The 24972-nt window shown below is 41.2% G+C and overlaps 1 protein-coding gene across 1 annotated transcript in view; it reads left to right on the plus strand.

The window, feature by feature from the left end:
* CCNK (cyclin K) overlaps positions 1–24972 on the plus strand; it is a 421050-nt gene that overhangs the window by 233823 nt on the left and 162255 nt on the right. Inside the window, exon 8 of the mRNA XM_044074606.1 lies at positions 15097–15431. Coding sequence (XP_043930541.1) covers positions 15097–15431 — 335 coding nt within the window. The remainder of the gene's footprint in view (positions 1–15096; positions 15432–24972) is intronic.

Below are 24972 nucleotides of genomic sequence, written 5' to 3' on the forward strand. Positions count from 1 at the left end.
GGTATTGCTCTGCTACAACACCCAAAGTGTAAAGCTTAGGAAAGTTAAAATGCAGTCTTGAGTAACATCATTTCATGTAAAAAAAAAAAAAAAAAAAAAAAAAACCTTTCTAACATAGTTCAAAAATGAAGAATCTCAATAGCAACACTCAGATTTGCTCTGAGCTACAGCACAATGGCAGTAGATATGCAGAACCAACTGATATTGCCAACATCCTGGCAGATAGGTTCAGTGCAAACTTTACCCCACCCCCACCCCCCAAAGGGCCCATCTCTATACCGGAAGAATACAAAGGCCCTGTAATCATGGATGCACAAGTAAAGACAGCACTCTCCAAAGCCAAGAACACAGCATCCACGGGACCAAACAACATCCCAGGGTGCGTTCTGCATGAACTACAGAATGAACTGGCACCCCACCTAAGTACCATGTTCAATCATAGCCTCATGTCAGGCTTTGTGCCTACTGAATGGCACACAGTGATGGTTATCCCACTCCAGAAAGGGGGCGCCACCACCGACCCCAGGAACTACCACCCCATTAGCCTAATGAACCTGGTCTGCAAGGCCGTGGAATGTATCATCTTGGAGCCCATTCAGTTCGGGTTTGTAAAAAGCAGATCATGTCTCCTAAACCTGATTGACAACTTTGAGGCAGTCACCAGAGCCGTGGACGAGGGTGAGGTGGTGCACACAGCCTATCTTGACCTCGCCAAGGCTTTCAACACCATCCCACACTCTGAAATTATAGATAAACTCACTAGACTGGGCATAAATTGCTATGTCACAAGATGGGTGGCCAACTGGCTCACTGACAGAACCCACACAGTGAAAGTAGCCGACTCTAAATCCGACTACAGACCAGTGACAAGTGGAGTACCATAGGGTTCAGTCCTGGGTACTCTCCTGTTTGGCATTTACTTCTCAGAAGCCCAGGCTAATACAGCAGGTTTTTGGCTAATGAAGTTTGCAGATGACTGCACACTAGGAGCCATAATAGAATTGCCTAATGACATGGATATTCTACAAAGGGGCCTCACTGAGACTGATGCTTGGTGAGAAAGCCATGGCCTCAAGCTCAATGCTAAGAAGTGCGTTGTCATCCTTTTTGGGAAAAACACTGTTCCCATGAGCTACCACTTAGGTGGTAGCCTACTAAACACCGAAAGTGTGATTAGAGACCTTGGGATACAGGTGGACAGTAGGCTCTCCTTTGTTAATCACATCGCCACAATAGTCAGGAAATCCATCTACTTGGCACACCTCATCACAAAGGGATTCTCCTCCAGAAAAAAAGAGGTCATTGTTCCTCTCTACTCATCCCTCATCAAACCCATTATAGAGTACAACGCCCCATTTGGCATGTACTTCGCAAGACATCTATAACAACTAGAACGGCCACAGAAATACCTCACTAAGAGGATTATCGGCCTCCAACAGATGCCATATGCAGACCGTCTCAAAAAACTTCAGCTTTACTCTGTTGCATATCGCCTACTCAGAGGCGATCTCTGCCTAACATACAAAACTATGTCAAACCCAGAGCTGTTGGACATTTTCCACGTAAAGAACCCCCAGTCTCTCTGAGCCACATGCTCCAGGGACCTAAACCTTGTCACCACAATAAACAGAACATGCTGGAGGGGTAGATTCCTGTCCCAGAGACTTTCCATGCTCTGGAACAGACTCCCCATTCATGTCAAACAGAGCTCATCATTAGCACTCTTGAAGAGAAATCTTGGCAGTTGTATGGGAGATAGGAAATTCACCCCAGGGATCACTTCTGTATCTCTGCTCGACAGTCGATAGGGGCACAGGAAAATAATTTTCTTGGGTGGCAAAAGCCAGGGAACTTTTTTTGGCTAGGCTTATATAGGTCTGAAGGCCAATAGCCTAGTACCTACCTATGAACCTATAAGTGGATGAACAACAAGCAATAGTGTAAGCACTCAACGACTAGGTATTATTCCAGCAGGTCAAGTAAACGGTAGTGCTTAAAGCAATTGTGATTAGATTCTAAAGTAGCAACATTTTAGGTAAAAATAATGCTAACAAAGTTTGAAGAAAAAGGCAGCCGTAATAGAAAGTGGAAAAGCAGCAGATTCTATATGCAACTTCTAACAAACATTGCATTCAAATGCCTCTAAATACATTAATGGTCCTGTTTGTTATGTAGAGAAGTGTAAACATATTACACTAATTTAGTCAGCTAATGTACAAGTGGGCACTAGCAGTGTCTATTATTGCAACTGCACTCAATTTGATACATTAAACTAGTTGCTCTAAGATGCAGTTTTTGAGTTAAAAAAGGCAGGATAACAAAACAATCTGCAGAAACAGACAGACATGGGGGCACTATTTTGTGAACATCTATAAAGCTGAGACCCTAGTATGTACAAATTTAAAAAATGGCACCCTTGTGTCAGTGGTACAAGTAAGCTCCATTTGGATGCTGATTGGGAGAGGGGGAGTGACTAGCTAACATGAGATAACATATACGAGGGACTGATAACTATGGGTAAAAAAAAAAAAAATGCCTGAACCACAAGGCAGACCAGGTGGATAATAAAGAAAAGGCTGACCAGCTATTTGTTTCATAGGTTTGTAGACAAGTACTAGGCTAGCTGCCCTTGCAGGCCATTTTAAGCCTAGCCAGTTTCCCTTTTTGTGCTCAAAATAACCTATCCAATTTGGTTATAGATTAGCCTTACCCATACCATGGTTGATAATTATATATTACCCCTAATGAGAATAACTGGGGACATACAGTACATATTTTGAGGGGACCCATGCATTGGTTAAAGCATTTTGGAGCTGTCTCTCTCCATTAGTAGTACAGGGTGCATTCCTGTGGTAAATTTTCTTTTCCCATCCATAGATCCAAGTTGCATGTAAATATGGACAGAAATTAACTTTTTTATAAAGATGGGGAGTCTGTTCCACAGCAGCAGTATCCTCTGTGAGCTATACCTGTCTTTCCAAACTGTTCTGTTGATGTTGCAGAAGAGGTTTAGATCTCTAGATTGAGTATTCCTTATGCTATTTGACTTGCTAATGTGCAGTAAATCCATCGGTAATGGTTCAGAGGATGCATTGTATGCCAGTCACAGGCCACATCTTAGCAGTTTGTAGGATACAGAGTATAGTGATGAGGATTTGAGTCAAACTCTGTTCAAGATACCAAATTAAGTAGTCTAGTTTCAAAACAAACCATTGCTAAATTGATTTCTAAATCCATCACCTTCTGATACATTCACTTTGGCAGATATTTACCCTCAATAGTGAGGGTACATTTTACCAGAGCAGTGGCTTTATCTGGAGCCTTTTAAAGAGCATAGACTCCAGAACTATACTAGAGAACAGAAGCTTGTAAATGCTTGGTCACCCATGCCCAAGCATATATACCCCCCAAAAAGACCCTTGTGAACTAAAATCTGTAAAATATTTACTGGGAAGCATGACTGGGCTTAAAAAGGTCCCTTGGGGTAGTAGCATAGTCTTCTGTTGCGATACTGTGCTGTGTCTTCCTACCATGACAGCCAGCCTCTGCAAAAGTAGCAGTCTAAGAAATTTAAATCTGAAACTTCAGCTGTCCAGCCCCAGCTGGATGTGTCTGCTGTATCCGATAATGAGACCTTGGACTGTCAGGTTCCTACCTCAGCTTCCACTGTTGTGACATTGTCTGAGGTCCATATGGGGTAGGCCACCTGTACTTCCCCCTGGAACTAATCAGACAGTTGCTGATGACAAGGGGGAACTGACACTGGTTGTTTCAGAAGGGCCAAGGTAGTCCTCATATCCTTGTAGGGGAAGAAGTACCCAGTTCCTTAACTGATATACATCAGGGCTCTGACCCCCTAAATTTATGCAGGGCAATATCCCATGTTTCTCATGTAGCAAGAGACCCTCAAAATGAATAGCAGGACTTGACACAGGACTCTGTAAGGCACATATGTTACTGGAGCCCTCTGAATTTTCAGGTACCCTCTGCTGTTGGGACCCCCTTTTCCTCTGTGCCTTTAAAGAAGCATAGGGATTCTTCCTCAAAAGATGAGGACCTGGATTCTGATGAAGAATTTTTTCCTATTCCTCAAAGATTAGCTGTGGCTTCAGGTAAAGAGGATTTTCTTTCTCCTGATTTCCCCTTAGAAGAACTTTTCTTTGAAAATACTGTAGTCAAAATAATTCATTATTTCCAATGGGAGAGTTCTAAAATGTCAAATATTGAACAAAGGTATTATGATTTACTTCAAATGGGGAATCCCAAGCCTTCTGCTATTCCCCCTTGTGCTGGAAGCACTACTAGCTACTTTTGTTCAAGTCTGTCAGCATCCTGACTCCTGACTCTTAGCCTCCTTCCCCTAAACAATCTGATAGGTTTTACAAAGTTCATGTTGATCAGAAATTCCTTTACAGGAATCCTCCTTCTGATCATCCTATTATTTCTTTCTGCAGCAAACCTACAAAATTGCTTACTTCCATGCAAGTCTTGCCAGCTGATAAAAATAGCAGAGCCAAGGACAGATTTGGCAAGAAAGTGTATACGTCTGGTACTGTGGCTTTTTAAACCATTATTGGTCAGACCCACATGACTAGATATGTCTTATCTTTTCTTTCGAAGTTCAGAAATGTCTTAAGTGATGTGCCTAATTCTGACAATAAGTTCTTGACCTTATCCGTGCTTAGTTCTGCTTCTCATTTAACCTCAAGTGCAGCTATGATGATCCTGATGCTTCTTCAGGGTTGCTGCATTTGGGTGAGTAATTCAAATGTATTCTTGGCTTAAGTTGCACTTCTTTTAAAGGACCTAGAGTTTACCGTGCATTTTCTTTGCAGTCTTGGGTTCATGCTAGATATAAAAAAATTGATTCTCTCTGCCCTCTCAAGATTGCATTTTCTTAGTTTGCAGAATTCACACACTCTCTCTATGACGGCATTCCTTCCTACAGCAAAGGTTCTCTTGTGCAGATTTCTTAGTCTTATACAGTTGCAAATGACTTCTGTGAGAGAGATTTTAAGAGCCCTGGAGTTCATGGTGTCCACTCTTCCTGTGATTTCCATGTGCCATGCTCCATATGAGGAAGTTGCAATAGTATCTCAAGACAGTTTGGCTTCAGCATTGCCATCCGTTAGACTTCCAGATTTCTGTCCCACTTGTGCTTAAGAAAGGAATTTTAGTGGTAGATTAACCATTTTCCCTCAGTTCAAGACTGCCTTGCCTGATTCCTCCACCCACTCAAGAACTGTATTTAAATGCCTGAAACCTGTCTTGAGGGGTTTGTTCCAACAGTATCGTGGTTGAGGAGATCTGATCCCCTTGAGAGGTAACTAAACACAAAAATATCAAGGAGGTGAGAACTTTGATTCTGGTTGTTTAGTCCCTGCATTATCTTTGGTCTCTAGGTCCTCTGAGTGTTCACAGACAAAACCACAATCATATGGTAAATAAAAATTTTCCCCTTTGTTTATCATCTTTGCAAACTCATCCTGGTAGCTTGAGACTGTGCCTTCAAACACACTTTGATTCTTCAGGCAGTCTGTATTCCCTCAGACAACAGCATTGTGGTAGACACATTGAGCAGATTCTTACAAATGGACGTTGCACAGTGAGGGCTTCCTATATATTGTTCGTCAGTGGGTGTTCCTCATATAGATCTATTCCCCCCCCCACACCTCCCCAGAACAGACGACATCAAAAGTTCTGTTCCAGGTACCAAGCCCACTGGCATGGAAAATAGACACCATGTTTTGATATGCAATTTCTCCCCTTTCCTCTGCTGTCAAGTCTTACACAAGATTTTGTTGGACAGGCCCAAAAGGCTTGTTGGTGACTTCCTTTTGGCCGAAACAGCATTGGTTTCTCTTTCTATTTCAACTTGCCTAGGGCAGTTGTCACACGTCACCTCACAGGATGGACTTGTTAACACAGGACAAGGGCTCAGTCATTCACCCTCATCTTCTTACCCTGCAGTTGACCCTTTCGGTAATATGTTTTTCATCCTTTTCCAACACCATTTTTCTGAGGATGTGCTAGAACACAAAGTACTTGAAAATCTTATAATTCTACATGGAAATTGTGGGTATTCTTTTGGGTTTAGTTTCTATCTGTGTGAGTTGCTCAATTCTGGTCTGGTGTACTCTTCTGTTAAGGCCCATTTGTCAGCTGTGTTTGCTCATCTGCCTTTAAATCCATCTCTTTCTTCCACATTTGTGTTAAAACAGTTTTTGAAAGTTTTTTTCTCATTAAACCTCATTCTTGGGCCCTAAGTTATTTATTTTAATTTATTTGCATTAGTTTACCATGATAGTCCAACTGGGCAGATCCCCTTTTCAGCGGAGGCCCACAGAGGAAAGCTCCACGAGTTTACAAAAAAACGATAAGATATTACAGTGCAATTGTCAAACAGCTGTACAGCAGAAAATAAGCAGAAAGTTCAGCAATTTATAAGTATATATGAGCAGCGTACATTCAGCAAAATTTAACAATAAGAATACAAGTACACCTTACTTAGTATTGTAGATCAGAAGCAGAATAAGGTAGGTAGGAGCATGGATATAAAATAGTCCAAAGATATGATGTAGTAATGAGAAAGAAAGCATAGAATATTGTCTGGGTATAAAAGAAAAATGGTGTAGTAGTTGATGTAAGATAAAGTGAAAAGAAACTGTCTTTTAACCAGGGGTGGAGCAAGAGCAAGTCCAATTATTCATGAGCTGCATTTTTAAGACTTTGTGTGAAGAATCTACCTTTCTAAGGAATGGAATAGCATTCCATGTTTTTGAAACATGACTTGAGAGTAGTGTCCTGCTGAGTTAATTGATTTTATCACGGTTAGAACCCTATGATCAAGTGTTACTAGATATATTCCAGATAGTAAGTCTTTTAAGAATATTGACTAAGCTGGGCATTTTTAAGGGGTGTGGATTACGGCGTGATGTATTCATTTGAGAATAAGAGGAGCAGTGAGGGAGTGCTAACCAGAGGAACTTTTTATGGACTAAGCGATTGTGTGACCTGTATGGTATGTTCGCTGCAGTTGTTAAAATTTTGTTATAGTACTGTTCTAGTAGGTTCAGTTGGGTGGTTTGTAGATTGGTAAGTATGGGGGCCCTTATAAGGAAGTGTTGGACTAGGTATGCTGTGGCTTTACGTACTTTTTACTTCTTTGGTTAAAAATGAGTTAATTCTGTTTTGGTTTTTTTGGCTTTTTTATGTTGAGATCAGATTTGATATTTTCATCAATTACTACTCCTAACAGCTTGGAGTGTTAAACCATTTCACTTGTGGTGTTATTGGAAGACATTATGATCAAGTTGGGTTTGTTCTGTTGGAATGTTTTAGGAGTAAAGAGGAGATTTTTTTTTTGGGGGGGAGTGGTTAAGTAGAAGCTGAGAGTTAGAGACAAGACTCTACAGAAAATCATGTTCTTGAAAAGTTAACTCTGCCACCTTTTGGCACTGAATTCTGTCTCTGAATTGCATGCTGTTATGACAGTTCCTCCCTTCATGATTTTTCATAAGGTCAGGGTTTCTCTTAGGACTAATCCTTTAAACCTAAGGTAGTTAGGTAGTTAATGACCCATCTTTGAACCAGTCTATCAGTCTTCCATCTTTTTTTTTCTCTCACTTAAAACTATGGATGAAAGCATTCTTCATTCTTTGGATTTGTGTAGACAGCTCTCAGAATTTATCTTGACAAGACTAAGGACATTACAAAATTGGAATAACTTTTTGTTTCTTTTCACGACAAGAAGGCTGGTTTGCCAGTCTTCAAGCAAATTATTTATTTCTTCTTGGACGGAAAGACTATTTCCTTTTGTTATTACAATGGAAAATGGCTTACTTCCTCTGTTAGTAATGATTCTACTAGGCATTCCTTTAAATATCTGTTCTGTTAGGGCTTTAAATCTGTTCATGTTCAACATTAATTATTAGAATGAGATGCTAGCCTAGCTCATTTTAATAGTCGGTGGTACTAGGTTAGCATCTGTTGATATAAATGTTTGTATTCTTGAGTACATGTTTAAAGCACTGAATATTGCAGCTTATTTTATTTTGCATCTGGCTTGTTGATTGTTTCTCATGCAAATCATTGGTTTCTGGTGTAAAGATAAGAGAGCGTGAATGACTTAAAGGGGACAGCCTTTCCAGACAATATAGTTTCCAAAGTTGGATTTCTTCCATTATCTGTTGGTGTTCTGTTTTATCTCAAAGCAGCTGCACTTACTCATGGCTTAATAAAACCGCAACAGGTTAGGAGGAATTTATGTAGTTATTGTCTTCCTGTGAATGTTTCTACCTTGAGGAGGTAGAAAGTTTTTTCTTTACAGAAGGAAGTGCATGTCTTTTTGATGTCTGTCATCTACATCCAGACTTTGTGCTATAGGTTTCAATTCCACAGTTACTGTGGTGGTGGTGGGGATGTCTTAAGGGTCAGGAATTCTTTCTGAATATTGTACCCTTCTCAAAGGCAGCTCTTCCAAATGGTTCCTTGGGTCTTCCAGCTGTTCTTCAGCATGGACGATACCTCTCTCATTTACTTCCACTGTTCTCTGTTCTTTCTTTTACCAGATGTTTGTGAGGGTGGTAGGTACAGAATTTCGGGTTATTTAAATAGTTGGTTAATTAAGCGTTGTAAATTACCTTTGGGTGGGATGCAGTGTGAAGATTGTAAAGCAAAGGTTTTTAAATCAAAGCCTCACCTCAACACCAATCTATTCCAAAAGCACCCAAACCTGCTTCTTGAGATCGGCCATTTTCCGAGAAAATGTTTAAAAAAAAAAGGAAAAAAAAGTGTAGCAGAGGTAAGCAGAAGAGAGTCTTCCTACAGACTGCTCAGGATGTTGTTCTGAGTTTATTTTCTCATGTAGAGACAGTAGAGACCAGTCCTGGGTTTATATAAACTTAATCGACACGTTAGTAGTAAAAACATATAGAAAGGTTGCCTTGCTGTCTCAAGAGGCTTGGATGATCATTCTGTCTTTGAAAATGTATATTGTGGTGCATTTTCAAACTCTGTGGTAAGTTCTCAAGATTTCAGGTGAGAAGTCATTACCAGTTTTCATTTTTAACTTGTGGGTTGGCAGCAGCATCATTGGTTTTTAAATTATTTATTTATTTGTATTTATTTTATTTAAATTTGTTGACCGTGAGTGTCCGACTGGACGTAGGTCCATTTTCAGCGGAGGCCCGGGAAGAAATGCTCCACAGTAAAATAAACAGACAGTAGTTACATTGGATTACATAGCGATTAACAATTTAACATAGCAATTACTTACAACATATTTACAGATGAAGAACATAGTACATCAGTAGACAACTAGAATCTTTATCTGTGAAGTACATAACAGACATCAGCAAATGTTACAATGAGAAGTTCCTGCTGTATAATAAGTACTAGGCTTATGAGCATCTGAGCTTGCTATAATCAAGGTAGTTAGTGGAGTGGAAAGAAAGGTAGTGGTTGGATGGGGTGGATGATATTAGAGTGGGAGTTGCAAGGGCATAGCCAGCATGTTTTTAGGTGCGCTTTTAGTAAAGTTTTGAAGTGGGTGCATGATGGTACGGAGGTAATTGTGGGTGAGAGTGAGTTCCATAATTTGGCTATGGCGCAAGAGAATAGTGCTTCACCAGCAGAGTTATTGGCTTTAGTGATTTGCAAGTGATTTTTGTTGCTGGATCTTAGTGGTCTGGTGGTGCGATAGGGTTGGAGTAGATTCTGGAGGGATGGGACATGTAGTGGATGGTTTACTAGTTTGTGGGCAAGTGAGAGTTAATACCACTGAAGGAGGTGAGGGAGTTCAAGCCCGCCCAGTTCAGCAAGTGAGAGACAGTGGTGACTACGGTAGGATGCCCCTGTGGCGAATTTGGCGATTTTGTTGTAGCAGGTCTCTAGCTTGTTTAGATCACATTGCCTTAGGTTGGTATATATTGGAGAGGCATAAAGTAGGGTGGAGATAAGGTGGGAATTTGCTATTGAAATCTTTGCTGCTTTGGTGAGAAATTGCTTATTTCTGTATAACGCTCCTAGTTTTTTGTGGACTTTTTTTATGGTCATGGATATGTGAACGTCAAATTTTAGTTTATTGTCTATTTCCACACCTAGCAATTTGGTGTGTTCAGTTGGGTATATAGTGGTGTTGTCTTTTGCTGTGATGTTAAAGTGCGAGTTGTTTTGAGTATGTTTGGTGGGTTTGAAGATGAGTAGTTTAGTTTTGTTTGGGTTGAGTATTAATTGGGCATCGGATAACCATGTTTCAACAGAGGAAAAGGCTTCCTGTGTGACTTTTTGCAGTTTTGGTAGGGACTGGGCTGAGCAGATGATGGTCAAGTCATCTGTGTATTGTATGAGTGTGCCATTTTTGGTGGCAGAGGCTAGATTATTGGTGTAAACAGAGAAGAGTAGGGGTCCAAGGATGGATCCTTGGGGAACCCCTATGGAGACAGGTAGTTGGGGAGATATGTCATTCTGCCATACAACGGATTGTTGGTGGTCAGACAGGTAACTCTGAAACCAGTTGGTGACTGATTGTGAGAAGGATAGGTTATTGAGGACAGAGATAAGTTGTTTGTGTGGGACCATGTCAAATGCTTTAGATAGGTCTAGGAAAGTAGCAGAGGAGAGATAGCCATTGTTTTTATGCTGAAGGATAGTGTTAGTAAAGGAGAGTAAGGCAGTGGTGGTGCTATGGTTTGGTCGGAAACCATGCTGAGTACTGGAAAGGAGGTTGTTAGTAAGGAGGTAGTCTGAGACCTGAGAGTGTATGCATCTCTCTAGTATTTCGGAGAGTGGAGAGAGAATAGCTATGGGGCGGTAATTGGTTAGTTCTGTGGATGGTCTGCCTTTGTGGAGGGGAATTATATGTGATACTTTCCACAGTGTGGGAACGTAACTTTCTGACAGAGGTCGGTTAATCAAGATGGATACTGGGTAGGCCAGAGCATCAGCTGCGATTTGTAGGTATTCACTTGGGAGGTTGTCTGCTGCTAATTTGGTGGGTTTAAGTTTAGTTAAGAGTTTTTTTATGTTGGAGGTAGGTACAGGAGAAAAAGAGAAGGCAGTGGGGAGATTACTAGTTGAAGGTGTGGGTTGGAGGGGGGGGTTGTGTTGTTTAGCTAGTGATAGTATGGTTTGGGTGAAGTGAGTGTTGAATGAGGTAGCAATATTTTCTGAGGAGTGAGGGATGTTAGGAGGAGGGGTACTGACTTTACCTGGGTGGAGGATGGAGTTTATGGAGGACCAGAATTGTTTGGGGCTGTGTTGTGAGGAGTCTAGGGCAGACTGGTAGTATTGGAATTTGTCCTGTTTTATTAGCTTTTTGACTCTATTGTGTAGTTCTAGGAATTTCTGTCTAGCTGAGGGGGTTTTGGTTTTGCACCAGTGCTCCCAGGCTTTATCCCTGTTTTTCATTTCTGACTTAGTGGTTTTCTGTAGCCATGGGGAGGGTTGTGCTTTGGTTCTGGAAAATCTTATGGGGGCATGGTAATTAAGGATGTTCAGGAAGGTAGTATTAAAAAATTCAACTGCGTCATCTAGACTGAGGTACTTTAGAGGATGCCAGTTACATTGTTTGAGGGATGAGATGAATGTGAGTGGGTTAAAGTTTAGTTTTTTACATATTTGATGGTAGATGACAGGTTTAGCTTGGTATAGGTATTTTGTGAGTAGGAATGTTGGGGAGTGATCACTGAGGCTATCTGATAAGCAGCCTGTTATATATGACTGGGGGCTCTTACTGACTAGTATCCAATCCAGGGTAGCGTGCTTGCTGGGGTTTTTATTTATCCTGGTTGGTGACTGGACTAGTTGGGTGAAGCAAGTGCCTTTAAAGTGCCTTGCTTCAACATTAAGACTTTTAGGTTTGAGCTGACTTGTGTTTATCCTCACTTGTATGTTTTATTTATCCAGTCCCCAGCCAAGAAACCATTACTGGATCATTGGATTGTCCAGGGTTTGTTGAGATTAACACAAACTGAGAATTTTAATCTGATCTGCTCTCATCAAAAAGTTTTTCTGTGGGCTTTCATTCATGCCAGAAGATGTCTTTCTAACAAATAAAAGGCTACCGATCTTTCTTTTCTTTTATTGGGTGGTTGTTCTTCAGGGCTTTCATCCAGACTGTTCCCCGTGACTATACAAAATGCTTCACCTTACTGTTATCCTCACATCTGTAAGACCATTTGGGCTAGGGAATTCCATCTGTCAGTAAACAATAGTGACAGGTGATCTCCACATAGCAAAACCTTGACAGTCTTTTTCCACCTTCTTCCATCTCAGGTGTTGACAGTGGATGTTTGGACTCTGGTTTGATCAGGGGTTGGGAGCAACACACCTAGAATCTTGCTTGACTCAAGGGTTGTATCTCCTTTCAGATTGGCAGCGACTATCAAGGCATTCAAAAATTGCCTTGTTGCGGTATTTAGGTCATAACCAGCAACACCATGGTAATGTAGTGTATAAAAGTTTGGCACATGGTCATACCAACTGTGCAGGGTAGTTATGCAGCAGTGAGAGATGACTGTTTCTTTACTCCTTCAGTTAGTAGCTACTCATCAAAGAAAGCAGTTGGTAGTAGATCTGTTAATATGATGTTCTGAAACTCAGTCCAGAGGTGTTTCATCTTTTCATGACTGTTTGAGAATGACTTGAGTTGGACCCATTATTGCCTTGTCAGAGCCCTCCCTCCCTTATGTTGTATCCCCTAAATCTAGAAGGGCAAGCAGGTCATTCCTGAAGGCTTATTTGAAGGATGCAAGATGTCCCTTTGCTTAACATGCAGGAGCAATTTAATCCAGAGATTGGTAAATACAGTGCAATAAGTTTGTCTTTTCAGCATATTTTATTTGTATGTTCGTGAAGACTTGTCTTTGGTTCTGTTTTTTTTTTTTTTTTTTTTTTTTAGAGTTGTTGGTCTTGCAGAGAAGCCAAAAATCAAAGGGGGCTGGGTCTCATTTTGCACAGAATGCAAGACTTAAATCTCTGTGTAAGAGACTTCAGTACAGGGATAAAGGTTCAGGCCTTAGCCCAGAGTCTTCAGGCCAGTAATAGTTTTTTAGTCTAGGAAACCCTGCGGCCTTTTTGGCTGGTTAATGTGTCTGCATAGAGATATGCCAAAGAGTACCTGGTAATCTGTTTTTGGCCTAATTAGGGATGCATACAGTGGGACTTTTACCATTTTTTGACCTGCATGGTAAGCTTTTATCTCTATTAAGATCCCTCAAAAAGCTAGGCAGTTGTCAAAATTAATAAAAATTTCTTTAGTCTAAGGACAGTGATTTTCACCTTCTGGCTCAACTTCCCATTTTGTCCAAGTATCTGTATCGTATACACTCTTGGTGTTCTGTTAAAAACACATATTGCTCTGTCTTATTTAGGCTTTACCTGGAAGCCACCATTGGCTTCTTAAAAAGCAGCTTAAGTTGTAGAAAGGATTTTATGCTCCAACCTTTTTAGGAAGGCAGTAAAATTTGTATTTTACCTTTGAAGGGATAACCAAACCTCTTTTTGATTCTGCCTGTTCTGATCCTTTAAAAATTGTTTACATAAAAAGTTGCAGCTTTTGGTAATCAGTTTCACTGAGAGTATGAAAGTTGCATTCTTGTTTGTTTAGATACTTCCACTGTTTTCCCGACTAGGATAGGATTGATTTCTACCAACCTTTTCTTAATGCCTTAGGTAATGTCGGACATTACTCCTAAGTATAGGATTGATTTCTACCAACCTTTTCTTGATGCTTTGGGTACTATCAGACATTACTTCTAATCTAACGACTTTGCTGTCTTCCTATTTATTCTCCCCGTTAGAATACTGATGAACACGTTTTGCCACCTAATGGATTTCATTAGACAACCTCTTTGCTTGCGTTCTGAAATGAAAGGGTTCAGAAAGTCTGGATCATTTTTGTTTATTGCATTCACTTAGCATTACCTCTACACCCTTGTATGCAAACGGACAATTTCCATTTGCTTGATAGCCTGCATTCGTTTTCATTTTCATTATTTGAGTAACACTGTTAATGGATTCAGTAAAGTTTGTTCCACCTGAGTTCTGGCAGTCTAGGATTTTCTTTTTGTTGTGTAACTTGCTGATGCAATTGAAGCTGTGATCTGGTCTTCACACCTTTGCTAGGAACTTCAAGCTGATTTGTGTCCGAAGGCTAGAGTTGGTTTTGATAGAGCAGTCACCTCAGGGATATTAATTGGTCCTGCAGTCATCCTTTGGATTAATAAATGTGTATTCTGCCTAAATGAGAACAGTTGTGTGAGAATTGGAGTAACATTAATGACAGACTGCATTCATGTCTTCACTGTATTGGTTCCCCCTCCTCCCCGTTTGTAATTTAGTCTTCATTATTTTTTTGTGGAATGAAGATAATGTGATAATTGATAAGATGTTCTTGCAAGCCAGTTTTTTTGTGCATTTGTACTATGAAATAATGTGTGTGGACAATTCAGTGTATTACTGTTATCTTGCAGAGTGTTTGTGTTAAGGTATATTGCTTTGGCTGTTGCATGCAAAAGTTTTTTCCTTCATCTGTTCTAGGGTTTCAACTTGAAGAGCTCTTTTCCTTAGTGTAGATTGTGACTATTAACTGGTAGTGCAAAATTATTAAAGTTTATCAAAAAGGCATGAACAGTTTAATTCATTAACTACTATCTCTTAGGTGTGGTTATCACCCATGTCTGTATGAATTTTCACTGCCCACCACCTTCCAGTAACATGTTGGTTGACTAGGAAAATTTCCATATAATGTTTACCCTTTTTTCCCTTGTGTTATGGCTGACAGAATCAACATTAAATCTGTTTCATTCGCTGCATTAAAATGCAGTTGTTACACAGAATTTTTTTTGTGAATGTGTCTTATTTTTTGTGAATGTGTCTTGTTATTTTTAAATCACTTCAAAAGTAAAGACTGCTTCCCAATTTGAGCACTTTATAGTTTCCTTGTAGTTTATTTTTCTGGACTATTTGTTCTTCTCATTTTCCTTCCTGTGCTTTGAAGGGTGCAACTCTACTTATCTTTTTCTTATTAAGCAAGTTGTGACTTCTCATAGCCTGTGCCTAAGGTAATTCTGAATCATGTTGCCTTTCTCACAGACATCTGCCATCAAATACTAGACCTGTACTCACAAGGGAAACAGCAAATGCCTCAGCCATCATCATCATCATCTTCATCGTCCTCATCCTCATCTCTGTCATCACAGCAGATCCAGTCTGCACAACAGTCACAGCAAGCATCATCACAACAACCGCAGCAGACATCACAAAGCTCAGATCAGCCACAGGCTAAAGAGACCCCACAGCAACAGCAGCAACAGCAGCAACCGCAGCAACAGGAGTCCTCGTCATCTCTGCAGCAGCCAGCAGCACCAGTACAATCCAAGAAGCCTTCTCCCCAGTCAAGTCCTCCTCGCTCAGCTAAACGGCCTGCAGTAAGTATCATGAAGTCAAACCCTTGACTTGACATTATGTCGTAGAGTAGCTTTCCTTTAACTTGGCATGTTATTGAGATCCTTGACAGAAGACTTGGTAAACTAGCAAGAGAAGTCTCACAATTTAAGGTTGCTGGTTGTTACTCAAAGTACTCTGTACTTTTTGTGTGGGCCTACATATAGGCTTTCCTTTTGGATCCCTGCTGTTTATAATCGGACATTTTGTTGAAACTCAGAACGTCAGACCTGGGGGGGGGGGGGTGCAGGGGGGACTTGTATCCCTACCAAAAATGTTTTGGGTGTGAATAATCATGTTGACTAAAAGAGACATTATCACTCATATTGGATATTTTTCTTTTGTTGGTGTCCTTGTGCCCTGAGAGAGTGTGTGTAAATTAGCAAAGATGAAGAATACATGTAACTGAAAACATTATTTGTTGTGCTATTATGGAAGGAAGTGTGGAGTCCTTTAACCAAGAAGAAGAGTGCTAGTTAACTGATGTATTCAATCTTGATGCTTCCATTGTACTACAGTATGTATATAGTTTTAGGCTTCTCACCAGGAGCTTTAAAATAGTGTAGCCTTTTCTTTTCATGGTGGATTTTGCTGGTTTACCTGTAATGCATTAGAACTTTTCTGTTGACGGTTATAGTGACTTTTTTTATGCAGTAATGCAGCTGAACTGTTGTCATTCAACAAGATCTGAGCTAAATCACTTGATATTAATTTTCGGGTCTATATTATATCAGTGAAGGCTTAAAAAAGCGAACGCTGATTTATTGACCCCATATAAGCGAAAGCTTACAATCCCAAACACTTAGAACAGCGATTTTTTTTTTCCCAAGGGAAAAAAAATCGCTGTTCCACAAAAGAAAAAAAAAACTTTAAAACATTACATAAAGTGGGGGGCTTGACCCCCCACACACACCCTCAATGTGGGAGGCTGTGCTCCCACCCCCCTATTTAAATATACCAACTCCATGATCGCACTACAGTGACGAAAACACAAAGTAACGGAATCGAAAAAAGGGATTTCTTTCCCAGGGAAAGAAATCGCTTATATGTGCTGCTTCGTGCTTTCAAGTTCAATCAAGACACATTCGAAAGACTGCATCTTTGATCACATAATGGGAACCCTAATTTTCAGTCTTTTGATGCATGTCATGCATTGTTAGACAAAATTATCCCCAAATTTTAATCTTGATCTTGCTAAGTCTTTGTGAAATCTGTAAATGGTTAATATTCTGAATGGAATGAACCAGAGAAAACTAGTAGTTGAAAGTTGCAGTATTTTTGACTCTAGGGATGTTGTTTTGGTTTATAGCGTTGATTGGCTGGGTTAGGATGTATGCTTAAATTTTCAGCAGGTGTACTTGTGGGGACTAGTTTATTTGTAGGTTTGACACATTTGAACATAAACTTTCCTCTAGTTTTGCACTGTATTGAAACATTTCGTGTGTGTGTGTGTGTGTGTGTGTGTGTGTGTGTGTGTGTGTGTGCGCATTTTACTTTGCTATGTTGGATACAGACACGGCCACATGCACACAAAGTCCCTGGTATTGTCCCTGGTATTTCATTGAGCATTTTTACAGTACTATACACATTTTTTTTTTGCCTGCTCATACTCTGTGTGTGTAGATTCACACTTCATCTTTTCATGTGGTTCATAGGTTCATACTAGGCTATCTGCCCTAGGGCATTTATAAGCCTAGCCAGAATGTGTTTGGCTTTCACCACCCATTTTAAATTTATTTTGCTATGCCCTTTTTCGAGGTTAGTATACTGTGCCTCTGTCTAACAGTGACACAGAAGTGATACCCGGGGTAAACCTACGATCTCCCATCCACTCACCAAGATTCCTCTTGAAGAGAGTCAATGAGGGACTCTGCCTAACCTGGACTGGGATTTTATTCCAGAGTGAAGGGAGCCTCTGGGTTATGAATCTGTCCCTCCAGCATGTCCTATTTATTTCAGTGCTGAGGTTCAAGTCTCTCGAGCACGTAGCTCGATGGGATTTGGATTTTCTAAGGTGCAGCATGTCCATTAATTCCGGGTTGGACATGGCTTTATACGTCAGGCACAGATCGCCTCTGAACAGGCGGTATGCCACTGAGTAGAGCTGGAGTTTCTTTAATCGGGCAGCATATGGCATCTGTTTGAGCCCTTTGATCCTTTTGGTGAGGTACTTTTGGGGTCTTTCCAGTTGCTGCAGGTGTCTGGTAAGGTACATCCCAAAAGGGGCATTGTACTCAATTATGGGCCTGATGAGGGATGAGTAAAGAGGCATGATGACCTCCCCTGATCTAGATGTGAATCCCTTCATGATTAGGTGGGCTATATAAAATGTTTTTCTAACCACTTTTGCCACGTGGTTGTCAAATGAGAGATTGCTATCAACTTGGGACCCAGGTCCCTAATTACTTCTTCTGTACTTAATGGATTACCACTTGTGTGGTAATTTGTGGGCACTTTGTTTTTGCCAAAGGGGATGACTATACACTTTTTGGCATTTAGCTTGAGGCCATGGCTCTGGCACCAGTTGTCTGTTTCTATGAGGCCCTTTTGGGGGATGCTCGTGTCGGCTGGAGAGTCGATTATGGCGCCCAGTTTGCAGTCATCTGCGAACTTGGTCAGCCACAGTCCTTCCGTGTTGGCCTGTACCTCCGAGAAATATATACCGAACAAGAGAGGTCCCAGGACTGAGCCTTGTGGGACACCACTTGTAACTGGTTTGGAGTCTGACATGGCTCCAGCAATTCTAACCATGTGGGTTCTGTCCTTGAGCCAGTTTGCAATCCATCTAGTGACATAGGGGTTTATATTTAAGCTGGTGAGCTTATCTATAATGCCCGAGTGGGGTATTGTATCGAAGGCTTTTGCGAGGTCCAGGTAGGCTGTGTGGACCACCTTCCCCTCATCAATGGCCTTGGTGACTTTCAAAGAAATAAACCAGGTTTAAGAGGCAGGATCTGCCCTTAACAAAGCCAAACTGGGTAGGATCCAGTGTCTGTAGGTCCCCAATATCTTTATTTATGAGGTCCATGATGATCCTTTCCATAGCTTTGCAGACCAAGCTAGTCAGGCTTATGGGGCGATAGTTTCCAGGATCCGTTGAGGCACCACCTTTATGGAGAGGGACCACTGTTGCTGTACGCCACTCTTTGGGCACATATCCTGTAGTAAGGCTGAGATTGAACAGTAGTTTTATGTTTGGGTTTAGCTCTTCTTGGAGTTCATGTAGGACGCAGCCCGGGACACCGTCTGGTCCCATTGATGCTGTGTTTTTTGCTTTGGAGGGGGCAGCTCTTACCTGAGCATCTTAGATGTCAGGGGGGTAGCAGTCTGCTGGGATAGATATTTGCCCTTTTGGTGGGGAGGGGGGGGGGGAGAAGTTTGCGCTGAACCCGTCAGCTAGGATGTTGGCAATGTCTGTGGGTTCGGTGTATTTTTTGTCATTTTGGACTAATTCTGAGCATATCTGGGAATTACCACCCAGGTTCCTAACATAACTAAAGAAAGCCTTGTGATTATCCTTAGTGTCCTGTGCAATTTTTCTCTCGAAGCTGGCCTTAGACAATTTTATGAGTGCCCGTAGTTTTTTGCTAATACTGATCAGTGATGCCTTCCCTTTTTGTGATTTTGCTCTATCATTTAGTAGCTTCCTCCTTCTGTTGTATAGTTTGTTTATGGCTGGGGTCCACCAGACAGGACGCCTGCCTTTGGAGGATTGGGTCTTGGTTTTATTTGGGATCGCATGATCCATGCATTCCTGAAGGTGTTCATAGAATGTGTTTATAAAGGATTCTGCGGTCTGGGCCGTATTTTCCACAGGCCCGGGGGCTTTGAAGGATTCCACCTCGGTTTTGAGGAGTGTGAAATTTGCTTTAGAGAAGTTTTTCACTGTGGTTTTCTGGGCAGGGGGTGGGGTCGGGATGTGAATATCCAGTGAGATTAGTTTATGGTCTGATCTTACCAGTGAGGGATACACTTCTGGTCTGGAGCATAAAGTCCCCATGTTGGTGATGATCAGGTCCAGTATGTTTTCCCCTCTTGTAGGAGTGGTAACAAGTTGTTTCATAGCATTTGAGTTTATAAATTCTAGGAACCTTTGGGCTAGGGTGTTGGAGCTAGAGTAATGCTCCCCGTCTATGTTTGGGTAGTTGAAGTCGCCCAATATAATGGTGTTTGGAGAGACCTTCATATTTTCTAGTGTTCTCAGGAAGGCCGAGTGGGGTTCCTGGGTTTGGGAGGGTGGTCTGTAGCAGGCTATAAACTGGAAGGCAGTTTTACCCACTGTTAGTTGCACATGGATAGTCTCTGATGCTTCGTGCTTTGCCACCAACCTGGAGGTGTGGGAATCTTTGATGAATATCGATACTCCCCCTCCTTTTGTGGTTCGGTCCAAGTTTTGGGGCCGAAAAGCATGGTATGAGGTATAACCTGGTAGTGCTGGGGTGCTCTCGGGAGCCCTGAACCAGGTTTCTGTCACTGCACAGATAATGATGTTCTCCATGCTAAGGAGAGTTTTGAGTGCGTGCATCTTGAGGTGTAGACTTCTGGCGTTGAGTAGCATTACTCTTAGTTTCTTATCCCTTGTGATACCTATGGAGGTGGGTTTGTCTTTTGAGCCTTGCCTAAAAAAGGCACTATGGGGGTAGCAAGAGCCTTTGCCAATATCCGAAAGCCCAGGGGTGACAGGTGCAAGCCGTCCCTAGCGAAGCATCGTGGCTTGTCGAGCATATCATCCCAAGCTGACAGGCATTGGATCCCCTTTGAATGACACCAGTACTTAAGCCAATTGTTGAAATTGATCATCTTGTCTTCATATTGTGGCATCATTCTTGGTGAGGGTAAGATGCTACTCAAGGTCAGGGTCATACCGGCCTGGGCTACATGCTCAGAGAGCTCCTCTATGTCTCTTTTCATGTAGTCCAGGGAGGTACGTCTCAGGTCATTCACACCAGCATGGACAATGACTGAGTCATATTTGTACTTGCCTTGGAGTGACCTGAGTGCTTGTGTTATGTGGCGGATCCTAGCGCCCGACAGGCTGCTCACCGTGACCCTCTCCTTGTTCAGCCTGGTGAGCGGGACAAGTATACACTAAATGTACTCTGTGTGTATTTTCTCAGTAATCCACCAAAAGGTATAACTTTGCATTTTTCGATATTGAACCCTGCACTTGAAAGCTTTGTTACATTAGACAATATGCTGGCTCACATCCTTTAGCACTGGTTCCTAGTTTTACAGGTAAGTACTGATATCATCCTTAATGTCATCAGTGAACAGTATGTGTTCTAGTCTCCATGTGTGATGTTTGACCCATGCCTGACAGTACTGATCTTAATGACAAATTCATGCACCCCAACAGTCATCTGACTTTTTCTCTTGACAGCTAATCCTTAAGCAGTTCCATCTGCCACTTATCAATCAGCTATTAAACTGTCTACTACACCATCTTGGATAGCAACCATACACTTAGTTTTCCCACCTGCCTTTTGTGAGGTGTGGTAACCAAGGGACTTGCTAAACTCCAAGTTCACAGCATCCAGTTGACTTCTCTTGTAGTTGGCTGTGACACATTCATAAACCTGGACAGGTTTAATGTCTTAATGTATATCTGCTGAATTGTTTTATATGGGAACTCCTCCAGCTTACCCAGACAAATTGTTGTCATATCTTGCACCGCCATGGAGGTACAGCTGTCCAGTCTATAGTTTGTCCAGCTTTTTTCAGACACTGCTACTGCACTTCAGTTGTTTGATAACATTTAGTCTGAGGCTGTGTGGAATGGCCAGTAGCTCGCCTAGGCATTCTACTGGTCATTTAACACTAGGTAGGGAGGAGGCTGCCCAACTGTTCCCCTGAGCAGTTTATTCACTTTCTTCGTGCTGCCCTTTGTGTATTGGTCCAACATGGGCTTTTCACATACTGCAAACTTTCCCATTAAGTACTGAGATAATTCATTTATGTAGCATATCTTAATTCTCCTGCTTCTCTGGCAGCAATTTTCTGCATTTCCATTCTTTACTTTTCTAACCTTTTTTATATATGCCTTTGCATGATTGATGATGATCTTATGGGTGAATGTGTCTGTGTGTTTTGTGTGTGTGTGTATATATATATATATATATATATATATATATATACATACATACATACATATGTGTACGTATTCATATATCTATATATATATATATATACACACACGCACACACACAGTGTGTGTGCGTTCATATATGTGTGTGTGTGTGTGTGTGTGTGTATGTATATATATATATATATATATATATATATATATATATATATATATATATACACACACACACACACACAGAAACTTGTATAATGATGTCTTTGCTCTCAACTAGTCCTTTGGCACTAAGTGTTAATCTGTTGAAGTCATCAGGGTGTCTTCCACACTCTGGCCAGATTTCTGAGGACTCTGAGAGGTAGCCCTTCAGGTACTTGTGCTTTATTCTCCGAAGGGCAGCCAGTTTCCTCTGAACCTCCTCCCGCTCTGTTGTGCCTGAGTGCTGAGATCATGTAACTTGGAGGATTCTGTCATAGGTGGTAGATCAAGGATGGTTCTTTGTGGCCTTGGTGGGGGAGAAACGGTGACCACAGACATTTCCCATATGGGGGTGAATTTCATGAAGATGATGTTCCAAAATACATGCACCCAACAGTGGCCAGTCTTCACATCAGCATCTTAGAGATAAGGGCAGGCCTTTCAGGATGCGCTCCCTCTAGGGGTAATATCTCTCCAGACAGACAGTATGGCAGTAGTCTGGTACATCAACAAACAAGGAGTAACCCGTTAATACCCATTGTGTCAAGAAGCGATGAGAGTTTGGCAATGGTTGATGTCTTCCAGTTGCTTTCTAAGAGCAATGCACATACTTGGGAAAGTCCAGTGTTTTAGCAGACAGATTGAGCAGAACTCTGCTACTGCCGCATGAGTGATCTCTCTATCAGCAGAAGCGTTACAAATCTTTTAGCAGTGGGGCCAACCTTGCTGCATTCTTGTCGCTTTTTCCTCCATCTCTAAATGCAGCAGTTTTTTTTTTTGCTATAATTCCCCCTGAGGAGGAGTCACAACGAGAGACACTTTAGTTCACAATTGGCCCTCCGGTCTACTATATGCTTACTCATCTACCCTTTAATTGGCAAATTTCTACAGAAAACATCTCAGTGGATGACCACAGTCATCCTCATTGCATCTTTCTGGCTTTGACAACTGTTGTTCCCCTTTCTTTGGCACCACCTGGTATATCCCCTCCCCCCCTCTGGTGCTGGACCCAAATCTAGATCTTCTGTCCAACACATATGATATGCCTTATGTAGATATTCAGGCCCTGAAGCTAACCACATGCTTTTTCTCTACATCATATGATGGCTAGTCAGTCTAGGCTTTCTTCCCAAGTAGTTCACATTCTTCATCTCAAAAGCCTTCCACTAGGAAAATGTACAAGAGTAAATAGAAAAGATTCTTTTATTTTGCCTCTGTCAGAAAATTTAACCCCTTTTTAGCCCCCCCCCCCTTTCCTGCAGTGTTGGAATTTCTCATTTCTGTTTTCCACTTTGTGGACAGTTATTTGACTTAAAATTCAGCTGTTAGCCATTTTTAATTTTCATGTGGGTGAACATCATGCCTCTGTGGCATTTCTCAAATTAAGCAAAGCCTTTTCTGGTGTCTCTCAAATTAAGCAAAGCCTTCCTGAAAGATACCTTCCTTAGGCCTGCTATTAATGATCCCACTCCCCTTGGTACCTTACTGTTGTTCTACAGGCTTTGACACAGTCTCCTTTTAAATCTGCTGCCAAAGTTAATTTAAAATTTCAGTAATGGAAAACTGTTTTTGGTAGCCATTACTTCTGTGAAACAAGTGTCCAAAATTCAAGCTTCGTCTTGCCAACCACCATGCATTATTTTTCACAAAGATAACTTCCTTATGAACCAACCCTTCCTTTTTACCTAAAGTAGCTTCCAAAACTTCCATTAATCAAAGCATACATCTGCTAGCATTCTTCCCAATTTTTTCTAATAATGGTGAATACATGTTACACTTGCTAGATGTTCATAAGTAGCTACATTTCTGTCATCTAACCAAACCCTTTAGAAAGTCAGACCAGTTGTTTGTGTCCTTGAAAGCTAAAATGGGATGATGAGTTTCTAAGTCACCTTAGCCAGATGGTTAACTGCATGCATTTCTGAATTTTTCTAAGACAAAGATTTGAGTCTACCAAGAGCTAAAGCACATTTGACAAGGTCATTCTCTGCTTCTTTGGCCTTCTTCTCTAGGGCCTTAATTGATAAAATTTGTGCTGCTACTCTTAAGATTCATACTTTCATTTCTCACTACAAATTGGATCTGATCTCCAGAGACAGGGCTACCGTCAGTTCTGCTGTCCTCCGGAACATCATTCCACGATACCACCTAAGTAGCTGGGGATTCTGTCCCATTCATTGAGGAATGAACAGAAAAGACAACATCCTATATAAAAGTTATGTACTTACTATAATGATAGATCTGTGTTGTCTTTTTCCGTTCTTCAACTCCACTCCACTCCCCTCCCTCCATCCCCCTTCCATTTCATGGAAGAAGTTTTTCCAAATTTTGGACTTCTGCTATGACTCTAAATTTCTTTTGAGCAGGAGTTTTTGCTCTTACAGCTAAAGAGCAGAATTTCTCTATACATTTATTGCTCTTTCTTTACTTCAATTGTATTGATATACATGTGTTCTATTTTATTGCTTCCCAAGGAACTGTAGGCAGACGTGATCTGAGGTAATGTTTGAAACAGACAACACAAATCTCTTTTTTTTTTTGTAACATGTTTTACTGCTCTTACTGCTGTTTTTATCGATTAATGTTTTTAGATGCTGGGGCTAGTATGTTTTGTGCTCGTCACTGTGTATTTTTTAAGAAACACTATTTTTTTGATGCTTGTCTTTTGCTAACTGTTGCTTACATCACTTAGCACATTTCAAGCTACTTTCTCAGCTTAACCAAGATGCATCTTGCCAGGTCTTTGGTTCTTTTTTCCTTTGGATAAAGAGAGTGAGTAAGACAGCCTTTGCATTTCAGCAAGCTGCTCCTTGCCTCAGCCACAGATGGATGACCTGCAGTGGCCATTTCAGGATGTTCTTCGTGTTTCACTGTTGCAGTCATTACATTTGGGTAATCTGCTGGCAGGTTGCCCTCAGTCGGCCTGAATTCCAAAGTCTTGGGTCCTGCGTTGGTTGCTGTCTCCTCTTCCATGACGTCAGGTCGTCAGGGGTATAAAACAAGCAGCCGACACCATTTTCTTCAGTCTTTCTTGCCATGCAGTGCCCAAAGCAGAAGCAGTTCGCAAGTGCCGGTCGGCCGACTCCTGAAATTTTTGAATTCGAGTTTCAGAACCGAAGTCTTCACTAAAGCCAAGTACCCCATTGGGGAAACTTTTTTCTTGCTCCATACCGATGTCAGAAAAAGTTAATAATTGTATTACTTGTGGGAAGCAAATGCCTCATAAGGATTTCCATTTATACTGTATT

Source organism: Protopterus annectens, chromosome 6.part0 (assembly GCF_019279795.1).
Source record: "Protopterus annectens isolate FY-2018-M chromosome 6.part0, PAN1.0, whole genome shotgun sequence".
NCBI lineage: Eukaryota > Metazoa > Chordata > Ceratodontiformes > Protopteridae > Protopterus > Protopterus annectens.